Consider the following 20,231-nt stretch of genomic DNA (forward strand, 5'->3'; position numbering starts at 1 on the left):
TTAACTCAGTGTTTGATGATACCATATACCTTCCAATGGTAGGAAATATGGAAGTCCCATTGATACCACCATTTCAGCTTACTGCTTGATGAATTCTTTTGATTAAAAAATAGTGTGCCATTGTCTTATATAGTCCCTAAGTCCATAATCTTTATATAGTGCAAAACTGGTGAGGCTAGAATTAGCTTATCAGTGGTGAAACACCACTAATAGAAAAGAAAGAATCAAAGAATAATGTCACCAAGCGTCTAAGGAAAAAAAAAAAGACCAGTCATTGTCATAAATCCCATGTCTGATATTCTGTGATAACTTCTGTATCAACAATACGGTTTTTGGATCCTGTGAGATGGCTTAGCAGGTAGAGGTGCTTATTGCTAGTCCTAAAGACCCCTGCTCAGTCTCCAAAACCCATAGGGTAAAAGGAGAGATCTGACTCCTGGAAGTTGTTCTCTGAATTACACACACACACACACACACACACACACACACACACACACCCCAGGACACATTTATACATACTAAATAAATATGTATTTATATATGCACACATAATTTGCAGTCATTTACTGTGTCTATAGTGTCTGTATTGTTGTGTCTATAGTGGTGGGTTGGATGACGGATCAGTGTAACCTTTGGGGCTTAGGCAGTTTTCAAGAGAAGCTTGAGTCTTTTGGTATTTTCATAAGATAGGTTCTTGCTGTGGGCTCTCTCTGAGTGACATGTTTGATTTATTCAGATGCTAAGATTTTTTTCCCAGAGTTTATTGTCCTTAAGAAGAGTTTATAGTGTTCCAAGTGTCAGTCAAAACAGATGGATCATTTGCAAAAGCTCATGAATCAGTTACATATATGCAAACCAGAGAGTGAACACTTGTAGCAGCCGGAGACTACTGACAGAAACCAGTGACAATAGTAAGTCAGCCTTGGCATATGCTAAGATGTTGATGAGCGAAGAACCCCACTGATCCTGTGGGTTTCTTTTGCTCTATAGAGTACAATGAAATAAGATTTTCCTCAAAGCCTTAAGGAAGGTTTATTTTCTGTCCCCACTGACTCACCATAAATGGGACAGAAAGTGTAGGGTTGTAAGGTTAGCATAGGAATGAAAGTCAGTGCAAACAGAACATAGCAACAAGCGAATAGAAGATTTCAAAATAGCGGTATCATATCTGTCATGTATGTCAAATAGATGAGAGTGTGATGCAGAAACACAGTGTGGAAAGGTACACTGGGGATGAGGCTCTCTCATATTGGTAGAATCTGCAGTTTGAAAAATCATCCACTACAGAAAATGCTTTCATAAGATTGCTGCAAGGATTGTGATGATACACAGGTAGGGAGTACACCCTAAGTTTCTGGACAGTATTTTTTATTCACTTTACACCCCCTTCCTCCATTTCACCTTCTCTGAGTGGGGAGGGATCCTCCTGGGTATCCCCCCACCCTGGCATTTCAAGTCTCTGTGGAGATAGGCAGATCCTCTTCTACTGAGGCCAGACAAGGCAGCCCAGCTAGATAAACATAACCCAGGCATACAGGCGACAGCTTTTGGGATAGCCCTCATTTCAGTTGTTTGATATCCACATGAAGACCAAGCTGCACATCTGCTACATATGTGTGAGGAGGCTTAGGTCCAGCCTGTGTATGTTCTTTGGTTGCAGAGCCCCAAGGGTCCAGGTTACTTGAGTTTCTTGGATTTCCTGTGGAGTTCCTGTCTCTTTCAGGGTCCGCAATCCTTCCCCCTAGTCTTCTTTAAAAGTTCCCAAGCTCCATCCACTGTTTGGGTATGGGTGTCTCTGTCTGTCTGAGTCAGCTGCTGGGTGGAGCCTCTCAGAGGACAGCCATGCTAGACTCCTGTCTCCAAGCATAACGGAGTATCACTAATAGTATCAGGAATTGGTACTTGCCCATTGGATTGGTATTCAAGTTGGGCTGATTATTAGTTGGTCATTCCCTCAGTCTGCTTCATCCCTCATGCCTGCATTTCTTGTAGACAGGATACATTTTGGGTTGAAAATTTTGTGGGTGGGTTGGTGTCCTTATTGCTCCACTGGGGTTCCTGCCCAACTACAGGAAGTGGCTGCTTTAGGTTCCATATCCTCAATGTTGTGAGTCACAGCTAAGGTCACCCCCACTGATTTTTGGGCACCTCCTTTATCCTAGGTTTCTGTAATGTCCTAGAGATGTACTCTACATCCCCACCCCTGTCAGTTACAGATTTCCATTTATTCTCATGGCCATGTTTCTATCCCTTCTGTCCCTTCCCACACCTGGTCCTGAACCCTCCCCATTTCCCTCCCCATCCCATCTCCCACCCAGTTACTTCCCTTCATCTGCCTCTTATGACTATTTTGTTCTCCCTTCTAAGTGAGATTCAAGCATCCTCCCTTGTGCCTCATGACAGAAAATCTTAGGTTCTCTACTAATCATCATCTTCCTGAGAAGCCAATGACAGGGTAGATAAGGATTAAACATAAAACAGAAAGAATATCTGACATCAAATAGACTTTGTATTTGCTTTTATTTACAGTCAGCCTAGCTGCTGCACATTATCCAACAGAATTGATATTTTCCGTTCATCCAAAGTCATGCTGAATAGCAGGTTGTTATTGCTGACATATTTATTTTAGTTTTGAGACCTCTTGAATCACAGGTCACATCACAATTGATTCTTGTGTGAGGCCACAGATTTTCTGTCATTTGTTGATTTGTATGTAGCTTATATACTGCAGACTTTCCCTACCACCAAGAATCCATTTTAATCTAGGATATTTTTTTGCTCCATTTTCTTGCATCTAGTTAATGCTTAGGTTTAATATAAAGGATGGAGGAAATTTCTAGGTGATAGCTGACTATAACTATCTGAATTTTATTTGGTCAACATCTTATAATTCAATGATCTCCATATGCCTTATGACTCCGTCTGGGAGCTAAAGGAGAGCACAAAGTCTACTCAATTCTGTGCAGTATCTCTTGTGCAAACTTGTTTTCAGGAAAATCTTCCAGAGGAAACCAGTGCTCTGTGATTATTAGTCAGGAACTGCACAAAATCCTGGAGCAATTTTTTTCCTATCAGCTTTTATTTAATTAATTGATTTTGTGTATGTGCATGTTTACTTATGTGGATGCTTGTGTGTTTTGGAGGGGCGGTGAACAGGTATATGTGTATGCATGTGTGTAGAGGTCAAAGGGCATTCCTCAAAGGTCTGGTCTCAGGTATCATTCTTCAGGGGCAGTCCACATTGTTTTTTTGACACAAGATCTCTCATTGGCCCAAAGCACACCTGTAAGTTAGGCTGACTGGCAGCAAGCCCCAAAGATTTGGCTATTTTATGTGCTGGGATTATAAGAGCCTTCCACTTCATGTTCTTTATACATGGGTCAGGAGACCTAATGTATGCTTGTGTGCTTAGAAGGATATACTTACTATCTGAACTGTCATTGATGGTTCTGAAGTTGCCTTGCATAATCATGTTAACTCGGTTGTCTTAGCTAAAGCTTAAGAGATTAGTAGAACACACTTCTGGGTATGCCTGTGGGAATATTTTGAATATTTAAAATATTGAATTATGAAATATCTCATTTAACAGCTCAGTTGCTTGATAGATTGCTTGATTAGGAGGCGGGACTTCCCTAGGGGAAGCAAGTCAGTTGTGCCTGGGTCTTGGGTCTTTATTTTGCTATGGGTCCTTCTTATATTCACTTTCTGTGCTTTCTGTCTGCTGGGATATAGGCTGTTCTCCCAGGCCCTCCTCATATGATTGACCAGTTCCTCCAAAACTATGAACTAAAACAATCCTTCCATTGACTTATATCTCTGAAATCATTGGTCACAGTGGCATAACATAAGGGACACAGCTTGGTAGAATCTAGTGTTTTGAAATCTAAGATGGCCAAGTAGGCAATGAGTCCTCCAAATCTTCAAAATTCTAACTCACCAGGATTCAACCTATAAAATAAATGCTTTCTTCCTATCACTATTAAGTTCAGTGTTAGTCTAAGGACTATATCTAAAGCCAATGGTCTGATTAGTAAAGAAATCCTTCTGCTAGAGAAAAATCAATATGAGAACAGTGTTCAGCAGCTGCCCTTTAAACTCTTGTTCTATTCCCCACTGCCGACATGTTTCTTTTTATTATCAGGCAATAAAACATAGGACCCCCTTATGCTTTGAGGATTTGTTCAACATGTTTCCTGCAAGCTTAATGGAATCTTGAGAATTCATTTCCTGTCAATTCGTGTTAATCAGCATCTGAAACTTGAATCCTTCTGTATTTACCAAACCATGTCTCCATCATTTTCATGTCTTTATTAGCAAAACACTGAAGAACGCTAATGGTTTTGAAATGTCGTTGTGCTTTCCAGCCAACATGTTGGTCTATCATGGTCTCATATTTCTTAGCAGATTTGAGTTTCCCACGTTGGAGACAAAACACAGGTTTTTCTTTTTTGTTTTGTTTGTTTTTTTATCTATAGTAGGAGCAACAGCCAGAGTTTGTTTTGTTTGTTTAGTATTTACGTTGTGTGGAGGGTAAAGAGCTAGAAGATGCCTGCACATATAGCACATTGTTCCCCTGCCTTGGGGAACCTGCCTTTTGTAAGAGTGTGCTTCCTATTTGAGCTGTATAGGGAGGTTCTGTTTTGAACTTGTAGGCCTATAATCAGAATTTACCTTTGCTCTGGAAGAAGATACCATATCTATCATCTAAGGATTTGAGTTGTATTAACATATTTGAAAAAATTATTTGGAATGAAAGATAATCCATATATTTAGCATATAGAAGCCAAGAGAGAAAGACATCCCATAATTTACTCAGCCTTCTCTCAACTGGGCAGTATTTTCCAAAGGAGGACAATACTATATATAGGTACCAGGGGACATTTTAAGGAAAAGTGCTGCTTAAGCCATGTCATGAAGAATGCCTTGAATGGTACAGGACAAGAGTAAGTTAAACCATTACAAAGACTTTTAAGTGTTTCCTCATATTGTAGTGCCCCCTTCCCCCATTATACTAGAGCCAGAACACTGAAAGATGGGAAAAGATTTTTAGCATCAGAGGGAATCAGAGGTTAACAGAGGTACTCCTCCATGAGAAATATACATTTTTTAATATAACAATTCCAGTCAATGTGATCGTTTTGTTCACTTTTAAAAATTTATTGTTTTCAATAATTAAGTCAACATACAAAGTACTGTGATTATTCTGACACTTTCACACGTGTTATACTTTTTGTTTCCCTCCCTTGCTGCCCTCCCCAATTCCTTGCTGCTCCCCACCACTCACTAACAGCCCACCCCTTTTTTATATCACATGTATTCCATTGCTCTATCTTTCCCTCCCCCTCCCACCTTTTAAACATCTACTTCTCCCATTTCATGGGCCCTTTTCTAGTTTTAACACCTAACCCCGCCCACCCAGATAAACACATACAGGAGAAAACATGCAGTTTTGTCTTTCTTAAACTGGCTTATTTCACTCAACATAATGATTTAGTTTTATCAGCTTTTCCCTCCTACAAAGGCCATAATTTTACCTTTTCTCTTGGCTGAATAAAGTCTTATAATATATATAATTACATTTTTATCCTTTCATATATTTATGAACATCTAAGCTGGTTCTGTTTCCTCTCTCTTGTAAATAATACATTCATAAATACAAATGTAGAAGTATCCTTGTAATAGGAGTTAGGGTCCTCTGAATATACAGCCAGGAGAGGTATAGTTGGGTCATATGGTAGTTCCATAATTGAGGTTTTGAAAAACCTTTCTATTAATTTCCATGAGGGCTTTATGAGTTTATATTCATATCAGCAGTGTCTGAGGGTTCCTCTTTTCTCACATTTTTGCCAGAATTTGTTAGCATTTGTTATCCTGATGAGAGCAATTCTGACTGGGTGAAATGAAATCTCAAAGCAGTTTTAATTTATATTTTCCTGCTGGGTAAGAATGTTGAATACATTAAAAATATTTCCTGGATAGTTCTGTTTATTAACTTTCATACTATTTATGAGTCTGATGATTTTTTGGCATTTCATTTTTTAATTGCTTTATAGGTCCCAGATATTCATATGTAAGCACAAAGGACCTTGAATACCTAAAATGATTCTAAGCAGAGAGACATTGATGAAATATCTAATATTAAATTATATAATGAAGTGATAATAACCAAAACCGTGTGGTACTGGCACAAAGACAAGCATGTAGAGTGATGGAATATTTAGTAGATGACTTAGAAATAAGCCCACACAGTGACAGCCACCTAATTTTTGACAAAAGTAACAAAACATGCATTGAAAAAGACACCCACTTCAACAACAGATTCTGGGAAAACTGAATATCCGCATGTAGAACAATGAAACTGGATTTCCACTCCTCATCCTGCACTCACAGAAATCAAAATAAAAAACAGACCTTAATATAGAACTTGAAAAATTGAAACTGCAGGATGGAAATATACAAAAATACTCTTTAAGATACTGGCAGGGCAAAAGCAAAGGCAAAGACTTTTTGCAAAGGACTCCAGCAGCAGAGAAAATAATCTCAAGAATTAATAAATAGGATTAATAAATATTAATTTCAAAAGTTCATACAGCAAAGAAAACAATTGCCATGGCAAATAGCCTTGTGCAGAAAAAGAAAACTTTGTCAGCTCTGTCAGAGTTTAGTTATTTATTTTTTTACACATTAAAATGAACTATTGCAGAAAATATGAGACAATTATATGATGCAAATCATTAACAGTACCACCTAAATTTTATTATGTTTGCTTTGTTATATATCTGCTCATCTCTAAATTTTTATCAGTGTCTTCTTATATTTTAAAGTAAGTTGCAGACTTCAATATGCTTCACTCCTAAACACTTCAGAAATGTAGTTAAGGTTTCTTTTAGGCAGTGGTTCTTCACTTTCCTAACACTGTGCCCCTTTGTCACAGTTCCTCGTGTTGTAGTAACCCCTAACCATAACATTACTTCATTGCTACTTCATAACTACAATTTTGCTACTGTTATGAATCATAATGTGACTGAGGAGGCATGACCTACAGGTTAAGAACCACTAGTCATGACCTACAGGTTAAGAACCACTACTCTAGGCAAACTACATGCATTGGGAGCATACACACGATTGCCTGAATTCTGGAGAAGGCATGTACTTCAAATTCTATGACAATCTAGCACACTAGTTTCATCCTGAAAGCCACCTATAGCCTTTTTGCATGGAGTCAAGCTTCTATCTCCCCAAAAATTGCTCTAATGCGCTCTTAAAGCACAGGATAGCCCCACACAGTCACATCATGCAGTGTGTCATATTTCGTGCAAAATTTTCTTTTACCCTGAAGAATGTTTGTGAGAGACGTATACACAGTATTTTAATCAGGAGTGGATTACTTTTGATTTTTGAGTGGTGCAGCATTCTATGGATACTATTTGCTAATGGACACCTATGCTGGTCCTAGTGTTTGAAGAGAGCTGCTGTGTACATCTAGTTTTGTTCTATGTACACTTAAAAAAATGGGTCTCCATGATTCGAACAACGAAAGCTCAATATTTTAAAATGTCTTTATTTTATCTTACATTCTTAAGGCCATAACTTACTTGGTACATTCCTACTACATCCGGATGTTTGTTCATTTGCCCTGACTTCACTCCACAACCAAAAGAAAGCTGCAATTAAGTTTTTGTAGGTGTTAAAATTTTGTTTATCTTATAGTCATTTATAATAGATTTTTTTTGGGTTTGGGGGAATGTGTTTACTTTATTACTGTTTTTAATCTTAGACATTGTGGAGACGCATCCTGCACATGTACACAGTCATTCAGCGTCACAAGAAGAAGTGTAGCATCTCGTAGCACATAGGTAAAGGCATGGAATAGAGAGGTGTAGTAGGATGGTGAGGAAAGACTTCAGGAGCTTGTGTAGATTCTTAAGTCCTGTGTGGCATCCTGATTTGTCTAATAGGCGCTAGGGTTAAGAAATCAACATTCCCCAAATTCCAGTCCTGTTTTGCTTCTATAATGTGGTGTCTCAATGCGTTTCCTTTGGAGGCAGAGTCTCACTATGTTGCCCTTGATCCTTCTCCTGCCTGAGCCTCGCTAGTATTGGGCTTCAGCCATATAGGCGTTCATCACCATACTCCACTCCCAGTTCATCTTCGTAACTGCACATCAACAACCTGGCTGACATAATAGACTGGTCTTGAGTCTGGTTTGGAAATTTAGAGAGGATGATGTCTACATCCTACCACCAGGAAGCCTCACTCCATTAGTGGGTCTTCCTGTCAGCTAGTCAATGTCTACTCTCTGTCATCTTCTATTACACGTAAACTTTCAGCACACTTTTGTTTTCACCTGGAGCTGATAACTGATTTCCACAATTCCCTTTCTCTCTCCCTCTCTCCTTTTCTTCCCTGTTCCTCTTACTGTCCTTCCTCCTTCCCTTGGTTTTTCCCTTTTAAACTGAGGGAAGAATTCTAGGGCTCCTCATACGCTAGGTGAGTGCTTAATCACCAAGCTACACCATATCAACTCGTATTTTCTACTGTTAATTAATTAATTAATTCTACGTGTCATAGTATGTGTGTGCAAGTCAAAAGACTAATTGTGGAATTCCTTTACACCCTTCCATTATAAGGTTTCTGGAAAGTGAACACAGGCTATTGGCTTGGTGCCAAATCATTTTTCCCCTGGTTGGCCTTCTCGCCTAACCCTAAACTAACCCTAACCTAACCCTAACCTAACCCTAACCTAACCCTAACCTAACCCTAACCTAACCCTAACCTAACCCTAACCTAACCCTAACCTAACCCTAACCTAACCCTAACTCTTTCTTTTTAAATCTTTCTATTTCTTAAGGCTTTAAAATCTTTTTCTGTATCTAATGAATAAAAAACATTCATAGATATTCAGCCTCCTATTTCTGTTTTGCCACATTAAAGACTCCTCTTTGGGTGTATTATATAAGCCAGTTTGAATTAAACATTTGATCTATTACCTTATATGACTCCTTTAATATTTTTAGTAGACATATACCCCAAACAATCCCCTAAAACATATAAATTGACATAACTCATTTAGGCTCTTACTTTTCTTACTATCCAGCTTATGTGATCAGATATGAATGTCTGCCTGTTCTGTTTTGCCTACAATTAGTATGTCAAGGCCACCGATCCAAGGTCGGGTGTTTCCTCAAGGAGAGTCTCCTTGATTTCTTTCTTCAAAAAAAAAAAAAAATCACAGCTACATCTTCTGATATCTGTTCAGTCTTGTGTTTGTTTCTATTTTGAAGTTGTCTGTCTTATCACTTGGGCATCAAAATTATCCTTCAGGGCACATATGCTGTTTGTTGTATTTTCCACCTTACTTTACATGTAAAATCCTAATTGTAAGTGGCAGGCTCATAGGTTAAAGTAGTTTGGGGAACTTCTGTTTTGGCAAGTTAAATCCTAAAATGTTGTTGACATTTCAGTGAGCTGATTTTATTTTATGTTTTTCCCCTTAGGAAAAAGATGACCACTTTGAGTCTGTTCAGCTGAAATCCTCAAGATGCCCCAATATATGAAGAGATAATGCTGTAGCTTTCAGGACCCCCATTAGGACTTGTCCTCACACAAGACATGGCTGTGATCTCACAGAGGAGGTGTGCCAACGGCAGGAGGAGGCAAAAATGCTGATTGCCTTATAACACGTCACATACTTTGTCAAACTGCAGAAGACAGATGATGTGGGTCTCACTGAAGATGAAGCTTAACTCAGGAAGAGATTTAGCTGTATATACACATAACTGAAACCCAAGTTTAAGTCCACCAATGCACTGCTGATGCATGCCATATGATTACTGGGTAACTTTAATTCTTTATACTGTCTACATACAAAATATGTGTTGGAAGGCAGACATAAGCATATGCCTTGTGTTTCCATATGTAAGCATATGTCTTGTTCTTGTACTTTGGGGAAGATTTGGAAAAAAAAAGTTATAATTATTTTTCCCTTTATTTCTCCAAGACTTGAAAACACCTTTTTTATTAAAATGAGGAACAATTAAATATAATAAATTTTCATAGGTATTTTCTCTTGACTTCAGAAGTCTAGGATATCAGTAATATTTCGTGAAGTTATTTATTTGTGTTATCTGAGGTGATAATCACTTTTAAAAATTCTTTCCTTGTTGGAACTAGTATGAAAAATTTTACTAATTGTTTGAAGGAATCTCATGGGATGGGGTTGGAGGTGATGAAAGCCAGGAAGAAACCTCAACATTCCATTAATGTAAACAATCTGGCATTATCAGAAGTCAAAGGCTTAAAGCATTTGAGTGTCGTTAAAGAATAAAGACTGTGGAGCACCTTGTTTAGCAGACCCCTGCACTGTCATGAGAAAGGAGGGAGACAGCTTGACCCTAAGAACAGAAAACTCTGCTTGTTCCAGAGCCGAAGGTCATTACAAGTATGATCTGGGCTTTCCCTCCACATCAGACACCCAGAGCGCTGGAGGTTTTTATTTTTTCTTTACTATAGAAGACTTGGAGGATTATGAATTTCTTGAAGATTTTATTTTTAAGCTAATAAGGAAGAAATTCAATTTTTGAAATGCATATACTTGTATTCACAGTAAAAATCTTCTTAGCAACGTATTGTTCCTGCTTGAAAGCAACCCCGAAACTCGTGACATTTCTCATAATGGCTTATGAGTTTCAGTGTGACTTGAAGTTTCTTTTTGAAAGAAGTTTACAGGTAAATGGATCAAGTTTGCGTAAACTTTTATACCTGGGAATTAGAGTATCTTACCCATTATTGATATTAGATGTTCTGGTTTGTTTCCAATAAACCAATAATCTTTACAGATCTTAATCCAGATATTTAAAAAGATTTTTGATTGGCTGAAGGAGGCAAAGCATATGGGTAAGGTTTTCACCACATGTTTTGCCTGATATGTTTCAGTGCTTGTAATATTTGATTTTGTGGGTGGTGTAGTCTTTTATTTTTGTGAAAAATGGGAGAAAATGAATAATTGTGCTTATTGGCCAGTGGATAAACCACTAGACCTTTTTGCTACCACTAAAAGAATGGTTGTATGTGTGTGTGTGTGTGTGTGTATCTACTACTAAATATAAAAATAGGTAATGTTGTATTACTGTTTGTCATAAGACTTGAGAGAATGTTACTTAGCATAATTTTTGCCTTTAATTTCTTGGATATTCTAAATTATTTTGGGTTTGCTCATTTTTGTTCCAATATCAGAATATTGGCATGCTTTTCCCTGTCATAGTCAAAATTTAACCAGAGGAGTGGAACTACACTTGAAATACCACTCAGAGGAACTGGTGAAAACATACAGACTGGACAGAGTCAGAAAACTGCTTCTGTCACCTGTCACTCCTCTTCACCCTCTGTTGTGCTCAACATGTGTGTTCCAAGCCATAGAGATAATTGGGATTTCTTCCCAGGTACTTCTTTTTTCTCTTGTCACTGGACTAAAATCTCTGACATGTCAAAAATGCCTTAAATTTTAATGAACTCTCTGAAAATGCAGTTGATATTGAAGAAGTTATTTCATTTTATTTCTAATTTTAGATATTAAATAGATTTTTTTTTGTCAGCTCAGTCCCATCTTTGTATTCCCATGCCTTGTCATTTTATTCGAAGAGCTGAAGAACTATGACAGAATATTATGAGGAGAATATGCAGACCAATTTAGCTATAAAATTCTGTTTAGTTTTATGTATGGCCTTTGACAAGCCCAGTGAAATGTTGAGAGCTATAATCAAGTTATTCTGCTTCAACAACTTATTGACATTTACTCTCCCCATCACTACCAGTGATAGAAAAATACATTATTTATTATTTTTTTCTAAAAGGCATACTTTGGAGCCTTAAATACTTCATTAAGTCAACTATTCTGTATAACATCTGTTGGCACTGTGTCAAAACCTATTTAAGTCAATTTTCTACTGGATGAGAACATGTCTTCTATGGATAAGTTATATCATGCTATTTAACAATGTTGAGCAATTTGGTATCTATTCACTTGATTTAAAATACTGAATTTTATTATCAACCTTTCCCCTCTTTGGTTACTAATAATCATATCCTTCTTAGGATTAAACATATTTCATAGTACTTTTGTGTAGACTTTTGTCATTATTTTTCTCTCCTAAAATGATGGTTTAAGTTAGCATGGTAGAAGAATTACTTGAGACCAGTTATTCACCATCTAGGTTCTCAGGTGCTGAGAAAGAGTGGGTTTGGTTCTTTAAGTCCCATCTGGCCAAGTGCCATTTGATGTCTTTTGGTAACAGTGTTTCCCATGGCTCATGGTCATTCCTAATGGGAGGCTAATGTGTTTCTCTTTTCCTCATAAAACCTAGTTGCTTGGTTAGTGTACAATGTGCTGGTAGTGTTTGTATTCCCATACTGATAGATAGATGTCTTCTGAGGATGAGATGCTGACATACAAAATAGCTTCTTAAGATGTGGTACTAGAGAAGCTCCCCCGTTCATAGCAGCTGTTCATGTAGGGTGTACCTCAGTGCTCACCCATTTCCCAGGTCCAGTTTCAATATGAAACTGCAAATAGCATTTAGTTTTCCTTTAATGATTATTGCTTCAGCAAACACCTCCAATTTCTTTGAACAAAATGTCAGTTAAGACCTTGGTTAGCTGGATTTTTCTTCATTGTAATAACTCCTGGAGAGAGGCTTCTATTTAAAATACCTTATGAATTTTGGTGAATGATTGGGCAATATTTCCTTCATGTCAGATAACTGATTTTACAATTCTATTGATCGATTTCCAAAGAAAAAGAGGAAACCAATAAGAATTATGTAAATCCAAGCCTGCTGTTGCAGGGAAGGATGGTCAATGGCTTCACCTATGGGTGTGTGCCTTTGTCTCAAGGCTCTAGTTCAGACCTCTCGTCGTAGCTTTTCACATTTTCCCACACAGACAGGCTACTGGATTTAAAATCCTCACAATGGGGAAGTGGATGACACAGGTACTAGCTGAGAGAACATGTGCACCCAAAGCCTGTAAAGACAGAGATTACCTTTCTTAGTCCTTCCTTACATCTTTCCTCTGTGTTGTCCAGAAGCTGGCTTGCCTCACGGTGTAAAATTAGGGCCAGCTTTCCTTCACCGTGCTAAATGTGGGTGGGCAGGAAAATCTATGAATATTTAAGCTAGAAAAGATGCAGAGTAGAGTAACTATTCAGAAACACAAGGCAAACAGTTAGCTTACTTCTAAAAAGTTTCTTTTATGAATAGGATCTATTATTTAGCTTAGGAATTCTTAAATTTAGGGAAGTTTTGGAGAGATGAATCAATCAGCCTTACATTCTGGAAGGATAAAATGTTGTTACTAATGTGGGGGGAAATAATGTGTCCTATAGCAGGGATGGAGAAAATGACAAGAGCTTCCTGTTATTGCATTTTTGGTGTACTGACAGGGCATAAAATACAGTGAGTATAAAAACCCCAGCCCTCCAAACTACAGTTTTTTTCATGATTTAGACACGACCTGATTGTCTTGCTTTAAGATCCATGATCAGCTTGACTGTGAGCGGCATCAGCTGTACTTCTGAACAGCCCGTCCGATACTGCCATCCTCAGACTGTCACATTCCATTAGGGGACAGAGTTTATTTTCTCTCTCCTCAGCTTGCTGAGCCACTGTCCCGAGCAGATGCTCATTCAGAGCCTGCTTATCGGGCACTCTTGCCAACTGCAGTAAGAGTGGAATTTGTTGTGCTGTTTACTGTCTTTGAATTCTTTACTCAACCTACCCTAGCTCACTCCCCAAATTTCAGGTACTTACTTGAGTATGAGAATCCAAGGATCGCTCAGCACCACTGTTTTCTGCACCTGGCTGGCTAGAGCTGGATTCCTTAGGTTACTCTCATTCAAATGCTTGCAGAGGAAGAGCAAATCTATCTTCCTATTTCCTTTGAGGCCAGTCTCCTTGGCCCTTATGCCCCTTTTCATTCTTTTTAGATTACTAAAAATAGTGTCATTATGGCTTACTAACTTCAAATACTCTCTCTTTCTCATGTGTTTAATTCTTTACTTCACTCCTTTCTCAGTCATTCTTGACTGGGTTTCAAGTGTTTCTCTCGCGCATGCAAAGCAAATTGATTTATATCCACATCTCTAGTTTGTGCTTTTCAAATGCAGGAACTAGATGGACTTCATCTCATTTGTCTTTCTGTTGTGGGCTACATAGTGGCCTCTCAAAAATATGTCCACATCCTAGTCCCTGAACCCTGAGAACACTATTTTATTTTAAAATCAAATCAAAACAAAGCAAACACCAAAAGAAAACAACAATAACAAACTTCAAACAAATGGCCTATTAAGAATGTCAAGGTGATAAGCATCCTGGGGTATCTAGGTCACTCTATACCTAATAACACATGACATTTTAAGAGACAAAAGACAAGACAGACAGAGCAGTGAATATGATATGAAGATTGAACAAAGTTTGAAATGATGTGGCCACAGGCCAAGGAACTGTAACTACCAGGTACTAGAAAAGGGATGGGATGGGATGGGATGGGATGGGATGGGATGGGATGGGATGGGTGATTTCTTTGAATCTATAAAACAGCCTGGTCCTTCTGACTCTTGTGTTGTGACAGAATAATTTTTTGTTGTTTTAAGTCACATACATTCTAACATTTCCCCCCATCATCATAGGAAACAAATATACTCTCTGTCCTAGTATGTGACATAGGTTTTACAGATAGATGTGTTCTCAATGTTTAACCTGACATTGGTAAATTATTTGTGACTAAAAGTTTGATAGAAACAGGGTAGTATTTAGTAAGATTCTTACCAATACTATTCATGCCTTATTTTGGGTTAATAAAATATTTAAATTTAGTGACAAGTCGGTGTGCTGGAACATCATTCCTAGGACTTGGGAAAGCTGTGGGAAGATTGCCAAGGTTTCTACTTCCCCATTCATCTATGAAGGGCAAAAGCAATTTTCCAGTGGGATTATTACATACTTTTCAGTTTCTTTTCATCATTATGGTTGTTTTGAACATCAGAGCCATCAAATCTTTTCTGGCAGGTCATAACTCTATTGGGGATATAGGGAAGCCTTTGCCTTAGTTGGCAGTTCTGGGTTGTCATATAGACCTAGCTTGTAAAAGATAATCTGTATATATTATCATGAGCTGGTCTTAAATTTATGGTGTTACCCCTTACCAATGTCTCATCCTTACGATTTATAGAAAAGTGGAATTCCACTAACAACCCTCTGTCAGGGCTCAAATCTGATTCAAAATATGTGTGTGAAGAAAAAGCGCAGTTAGACAATTATTTCCAGCATTAACAAGAGAAGGGGACTTGGTATCTACATATCATATTACCTTGAGTGATCCAAAAGGACCGTTATCCTCCATGCTTGAAAACCTTGAAGGTTTTATTCTGATTATCTTTACATTAATACAGATGCTTTTTATTTTGTACTGAGAAGAACGTTCTGTTACACTTAATGTAACTTTAATATACAACGTAGAAACTCACCCTAAATTAGTTACAACAAGAACCTACAAAAGACTTCATAGGAAAAAGGTTACCTAATATTGCCACTGTATTTTTTTGTTTTTTTTTTTTGTTTGTTTTTTGTTTTAGTAGACTGACCCTGTCAGACCCTGTCACCAATGCTCAGCTCTGTAAACAATGGTTATTTCCATGTCCTGGGGGAGGGGCTGTTAATAGGGGCACTAAAATCAGCCTAGAAAGTTGTAGCACATCACTGTATACCATACAGTCCTCAAAAATAATTTATTGTACTGTTTCTAAAAAAAAAAAAACAAAAGGTCCTAGGGTTGTTGTCTTTGTTCTGTTTCCATGTTCTGGAGCAGCATGTGAGCACTTTGTCTAACAGCCTAAACATGAGAACTGAACAGAGTATCACAATCACAGAGATGAGGTGGTGGAGTCCAGGACTTCCCTTCCGTTGCACACTGTCGGGACATATGTGCTTGCAGAGGCTGCAAAACAAAGTGGGACACAAGACTTAGTCAAGCAGGACACGTAGTTAATGTCATAAATATTCCCAGACACTGGGTTAAGTTTAGGTTAAAACCCCATTTTAACATGGCTTTGGAAAAAGCTTATTGATTTATGCTATAATAGGTACACTCTGCAAATATTTCTTTTCCTTAGTTTGTATCCAGGACAGGCTTCTATTCATGCCATGCCTCTTGGAAAGAGGATTTATTTATAAGCATCATCTTTGCTGAAAGAAGTCTCTCATGGGTTAAAAATTAGACTTAATAATCTATAAAGTGGTAAAATAATACACTGAATAAAGTGAATGGCCCCTATAATCTTCTTACAGATGATTAAGTTATTTCCTGGATCAGTAACTATAACTAGTTTTGTTCTTTGATCAGGGGTGAATGGCCCCAGGAGTCCTGTCTGAACTCCACTACCTCAAGAAACAGGTCTGACTTTACTTTGTGTGTTACATGCTCTCTGTGAGGATGCTGGCAATTGCAAATGCTGAGAGCTTTGGCTTCCTAACAACCCATGAAATGAAGACATTCTACAGAGAAGGTGCTTTGATATGACAATGATGGCCACACTGTCATGGTGCCTGGGGAAAACAGTGTATGTTCACTCTTTTTATAACATGCAGTGTTCTCAGATATATTTGTATCTATTATCAGGTTGTTACTAAGGTTTTTATTGATGTTTATTCACGTAATATATTTGTTTTGGCTCTAATGTCTTTTCATTGAATGAGGACATGAACAGGAGCCTCAGTCTTTATTGGGATAAAACCATATAGTCATGAGAACAGATTAAGGTGTACTTATATCATCCTTAATGTCTCTCCATCTATACTAGCATATATCCTCAGGACTGGAACTGGGTCACCAGAACAAGCCTGGCTATAATGAAAGTATCTGCCTATTCCTTAAAGACATATGAGTTAATTTCCTGAAGTATTCCTGTCTGATAGTAGGTATGTTCCCATACATTGCTTTTTACATAACAATTTCTGTAGACAGAAAGGAGTAACTAACAGTGAGATTAGAGCTTACGCAGCATCCTAAGGGGGCAGCCACTGGACTGAGGACACTGCCATCTTGTAGCAGGTCCACAAGTAGCCAAGATGAAGTTTTTCAACTCAGTAATTTGAGTAGGCATATGAAACCATATTTGAGGTCTATGAACTGAAGTGCCTGGAGTCTGGTGATAAGCTAATCTTTGGTAGAATTAGTAAAAGATAGTTCAGTAAAAGAAGATGTGAGTGAAATTCAAAACACAGCTCACTGGAAGCAGAGGAAGTGCTCTGAGCCACTCATTGTGTGAGCTTTCTGAGAACCCTGTATCCAGCTGTCTGCTTAACATCTTCATGTAGATGTTTAATAGTCACTTCAAAATTGGTGTCCAAAGAACTCTTGATTTTTGTGTAGCCTTTCCTCAGTTAGCATACCTTTCCTCAGTAAAATGCTCTTCCTTCTAACCTAAACCAGAAGTCTAAAATTCAAAATTCACTCTGGATTTCTTTTCCCTTTTTTTCTCTGTCCCATGGCAGCCTATATCATCAGGTCCTATTAGCTATAACTTCATACTCAACTACTGCCACCTCTGCATTCCCACACTGGGCAAGCTTTATTCATTAATTGTCTGTGTCCATTTCTCCTGGTCATGTTTTCTACATGGCAACAAGACTACTGTCAGCTCTCTATACCTGTGGTTCCATATCCACAGACTCAACCAACCATAGACTGAGAATATTCAAGGGAAAACAGACATCTGAGCATGTTTAGAATTTTTCTTGCTTTTCCCCAATAACACAATGTAATGCCTGTTTATACAATATTTACACTGTAAATGGCTGTGAAAAGAAATCTAGAGGTGATGTGAAGTTCACTGGAGATGTGCATAGGTTATATGAAAATATGCTACTTTGTAAAAGGGCCATGTGCATCTGCAGGTTATTTATGATGTGTGTGTTCTGAAGCGAATTTCCTAGATACTGAGGCACAGCTGTGTTTTAAAACTTACATAGACACTGCCAGTGGCCTCTGCTAGTGCTTTAACTTGAGTTTAGAAATTCCAAATAATTGGACTGTGCCTATCTTTCTGGATATTTTTTACATATTACACACAGTTTTTTCTCCCCTCTATGCTTTGTTCTCCAAATAGTAATTATGTTTAACAAAACTTCTACCTTTGCCATAGCTATGAATTCTACCAGGAACATTCTCTCTGATCATCTATGTGGCCCCTTTGTGGCACCTACACTTCGAATATGATCTCCTTAAAAAGATCATCATCAGTCAACTCAATCTAAAGTAGCTCTCTGTCACATCACCTAGTTTTAAAACTCTGTACTCCAAGGATGTCTCCATGGAAGTCCACAGAGTATGTCTCGGCTCCATAGGGGTATTAATGGAAACACCCTCTGTCAGAATGCTTTAAACTCTGAGGAAGAAAATACAAATTCAAGATCTCCTCACAAAATAACAACAGCTAAAATTCTCTTAACACTCTTTCTGAAGGAAATTTCCTCCAGACTCTGTTTAGTGTGTTCAATGGATCTCCACTTTGTATCCTTCTGCTTTTCTTTTACAGTTTCTCTGCAGCTTTGGCCATTCCATTTTATTTTGTAAAAAAAAAGAAAAAAATCTCACTTTTTGCATATGCTGCTGAGTATATTAAGAGAATTTATTGTTTATGAGTTTACCATCTCAATTACTTTGCATTTCATAAATATTTTACATGTGCTTCCCATATTAGCCCATCTGTTATTTCCCAGGGTAGTAAAATAAGTGGGAAAGCAAAATGCTATCAGTGTGTGTGTATGTGTGTGTGTGTGTTCTTGTAATGAACCTTGCTATTGTTCTGATGAACTCATGAGGTTTTTAATGGTGTAAATTCAGCCCATTTTCTTAAGTGTGGCTAAGCAGATTTCTGCAAGAAACAATACGCATGCAGGCTTTGTGTAGGTTTTCTGCAGACTTGGGTTGAATGGCAGGTGTTGGCAGCTCTAGGCTACAGTGGTACTTTTTGCCACGCAACGGGAACAGTGAAAATAACTGGAAGAGACCTTGTGTGTTCCTTGATCACAAATGGACAATTTACACTCATCCCAAGACACATTTTACTGCACAGACATCATGTGGCATTGACCAGAGAAGCCATGTGGCAGCTTTGTTTCCTGACATGAAATCCACTGTCCTCCTACTTGTCATTCATAGGCTGGTCAGGCCTGGGAGAAAATGATGGCTCTTTCATGTAACTGGGCTGCTGATCAGTGCTAACCATATTTATTGAATAGATTATTCTGGATGCAAAGCCTGTTAGTTAACTGACTAGGAAACTGGCTTTGGAGAATCAAAGTCTTAACTAACTCTTTAACGTATCATATTTGGGAGGAAATAAACATCTCAGCAGAACAGACATCTCTGTTTGCTCCCGTCCACTCAGGGTTTCTGTTTCTAGTGACATCAAAGAAGTTTTTCCGGATATCTGCTTGTTTATATATTTATTAAATAGTTATAGAATCCAGTATCTATTGGTTGTATGCCATTCTGTCCTCCTTCTTTGTCCTTAAATCTTTTTTCTTACTCACCCTTTCAATTTTACTCATGTCCTGTCAGAAGTTCATTAGGTGATCAAGATGTGCTGGTAGGCCAAAGTGTTGCAGCCTTGCTGTTGTGGACGTTTCAGGGGTGAGGCCAAGTGTTCATCGTTAAGACATTGGGGGAAATTCTAGACTGAATTCTCAGGAAGTACTTACTTTTGCTGATTCAAATAGTGATCTCAAACTATTAATATCAAGTAGGGAGAAAATTAAACATACAAATGGGATTTTTAATTCTACAAAAGCTAAGACTTCTTCATTCTGAGAGATAAGTCATGAAAAGAAAAGATATGTCTCGTTCACTTTTTGTTACTTGTGATGCAATTTAATTCCATATAAGCTGAGATTTCACTGGTCTTTAAATAACCTACCTCACTCCATTGTCACCTCATGATACAGTTTAGTCATATCCTTTCACGGTTACCCCCTCCAGAAGTACGGAAGTGGATATCTAAGTAATCATCTGGTAAATGAAAAGGCTCCTTAACTCTGTACTTCTATTTATTTATTTATTTATTTATTTATTTATTTATTTATTTATTATTCTTATCCACTTTTGAGTTACCCAGCACTGTTTACTGTCTCCTTCCTTCCTTCCTTCCTTCCTTCCTTCCTTCCTTCCTTCCTTCC

At 37.9% G+C, this 20,231-nt stretch overlaps 2 protein-coding genes across 3 annotated transcripts in view; one reads left to right on the forward strand and one right to left on the reverse strand.

Annotated features, from left to right (window-relative positions):
- The window catches only part of Kiaa1324l (KIAA1324 like), a 165,161-nt gene extending 155,577 nt beyond the window's left edge, over nt 1–9,584 (forward strand). For both annotated transcript variants that reach the window (XM_028776069.1, XM_028776070.1), the window contains one exon: nt 9,498–9,584. In XM_028776069.1, coding sequence (XP_028631902.1) covers nt 9,498–9,557 — 60 coding nt within the window. In that variant the 3' untranslated portion in view covers nt 9,558–9,584. The remainder of the gene's footprint in view (nt 1–9,497) is intronic.
- A 5,812-nt stretch (nt 9,585–15,396) lies between these two features.
- The window catches only part of Grm3 (glutamate metabotropic receptor 3), a 202,733-nt gene continuing 197,898 nt past the window's right edge, over nt 15,397–20,231 (reverse strand). The window contains exon 6 of the mRNA XM_028776081.1: nt 15,397–15,990. Coding sequence (XP_028631914.1) covers nt 15,917–15,990 — 74 coding nt within the window. The 3' untranslated portion in view covers nt 15,397–15,916. The remainder of the gene's footprint in view (nt 15,991–20,231) is intronic.

This window comes from Grammomys surdaster, unplaced genomic scaffold (genome assembly GCF_004785775.1).
Source record: "Grammomys surdaster isolate TR1022 unplaced genomic scaffold, NIH_TR_1.0 264, whole genome shotgun sequence".
Classification (NCBI taxonomy): Eukaryota; Metazoa; Chordata; class Mammalia; order Rodentia; family Muridae; genus Grammomys; species Grammomys surdaster.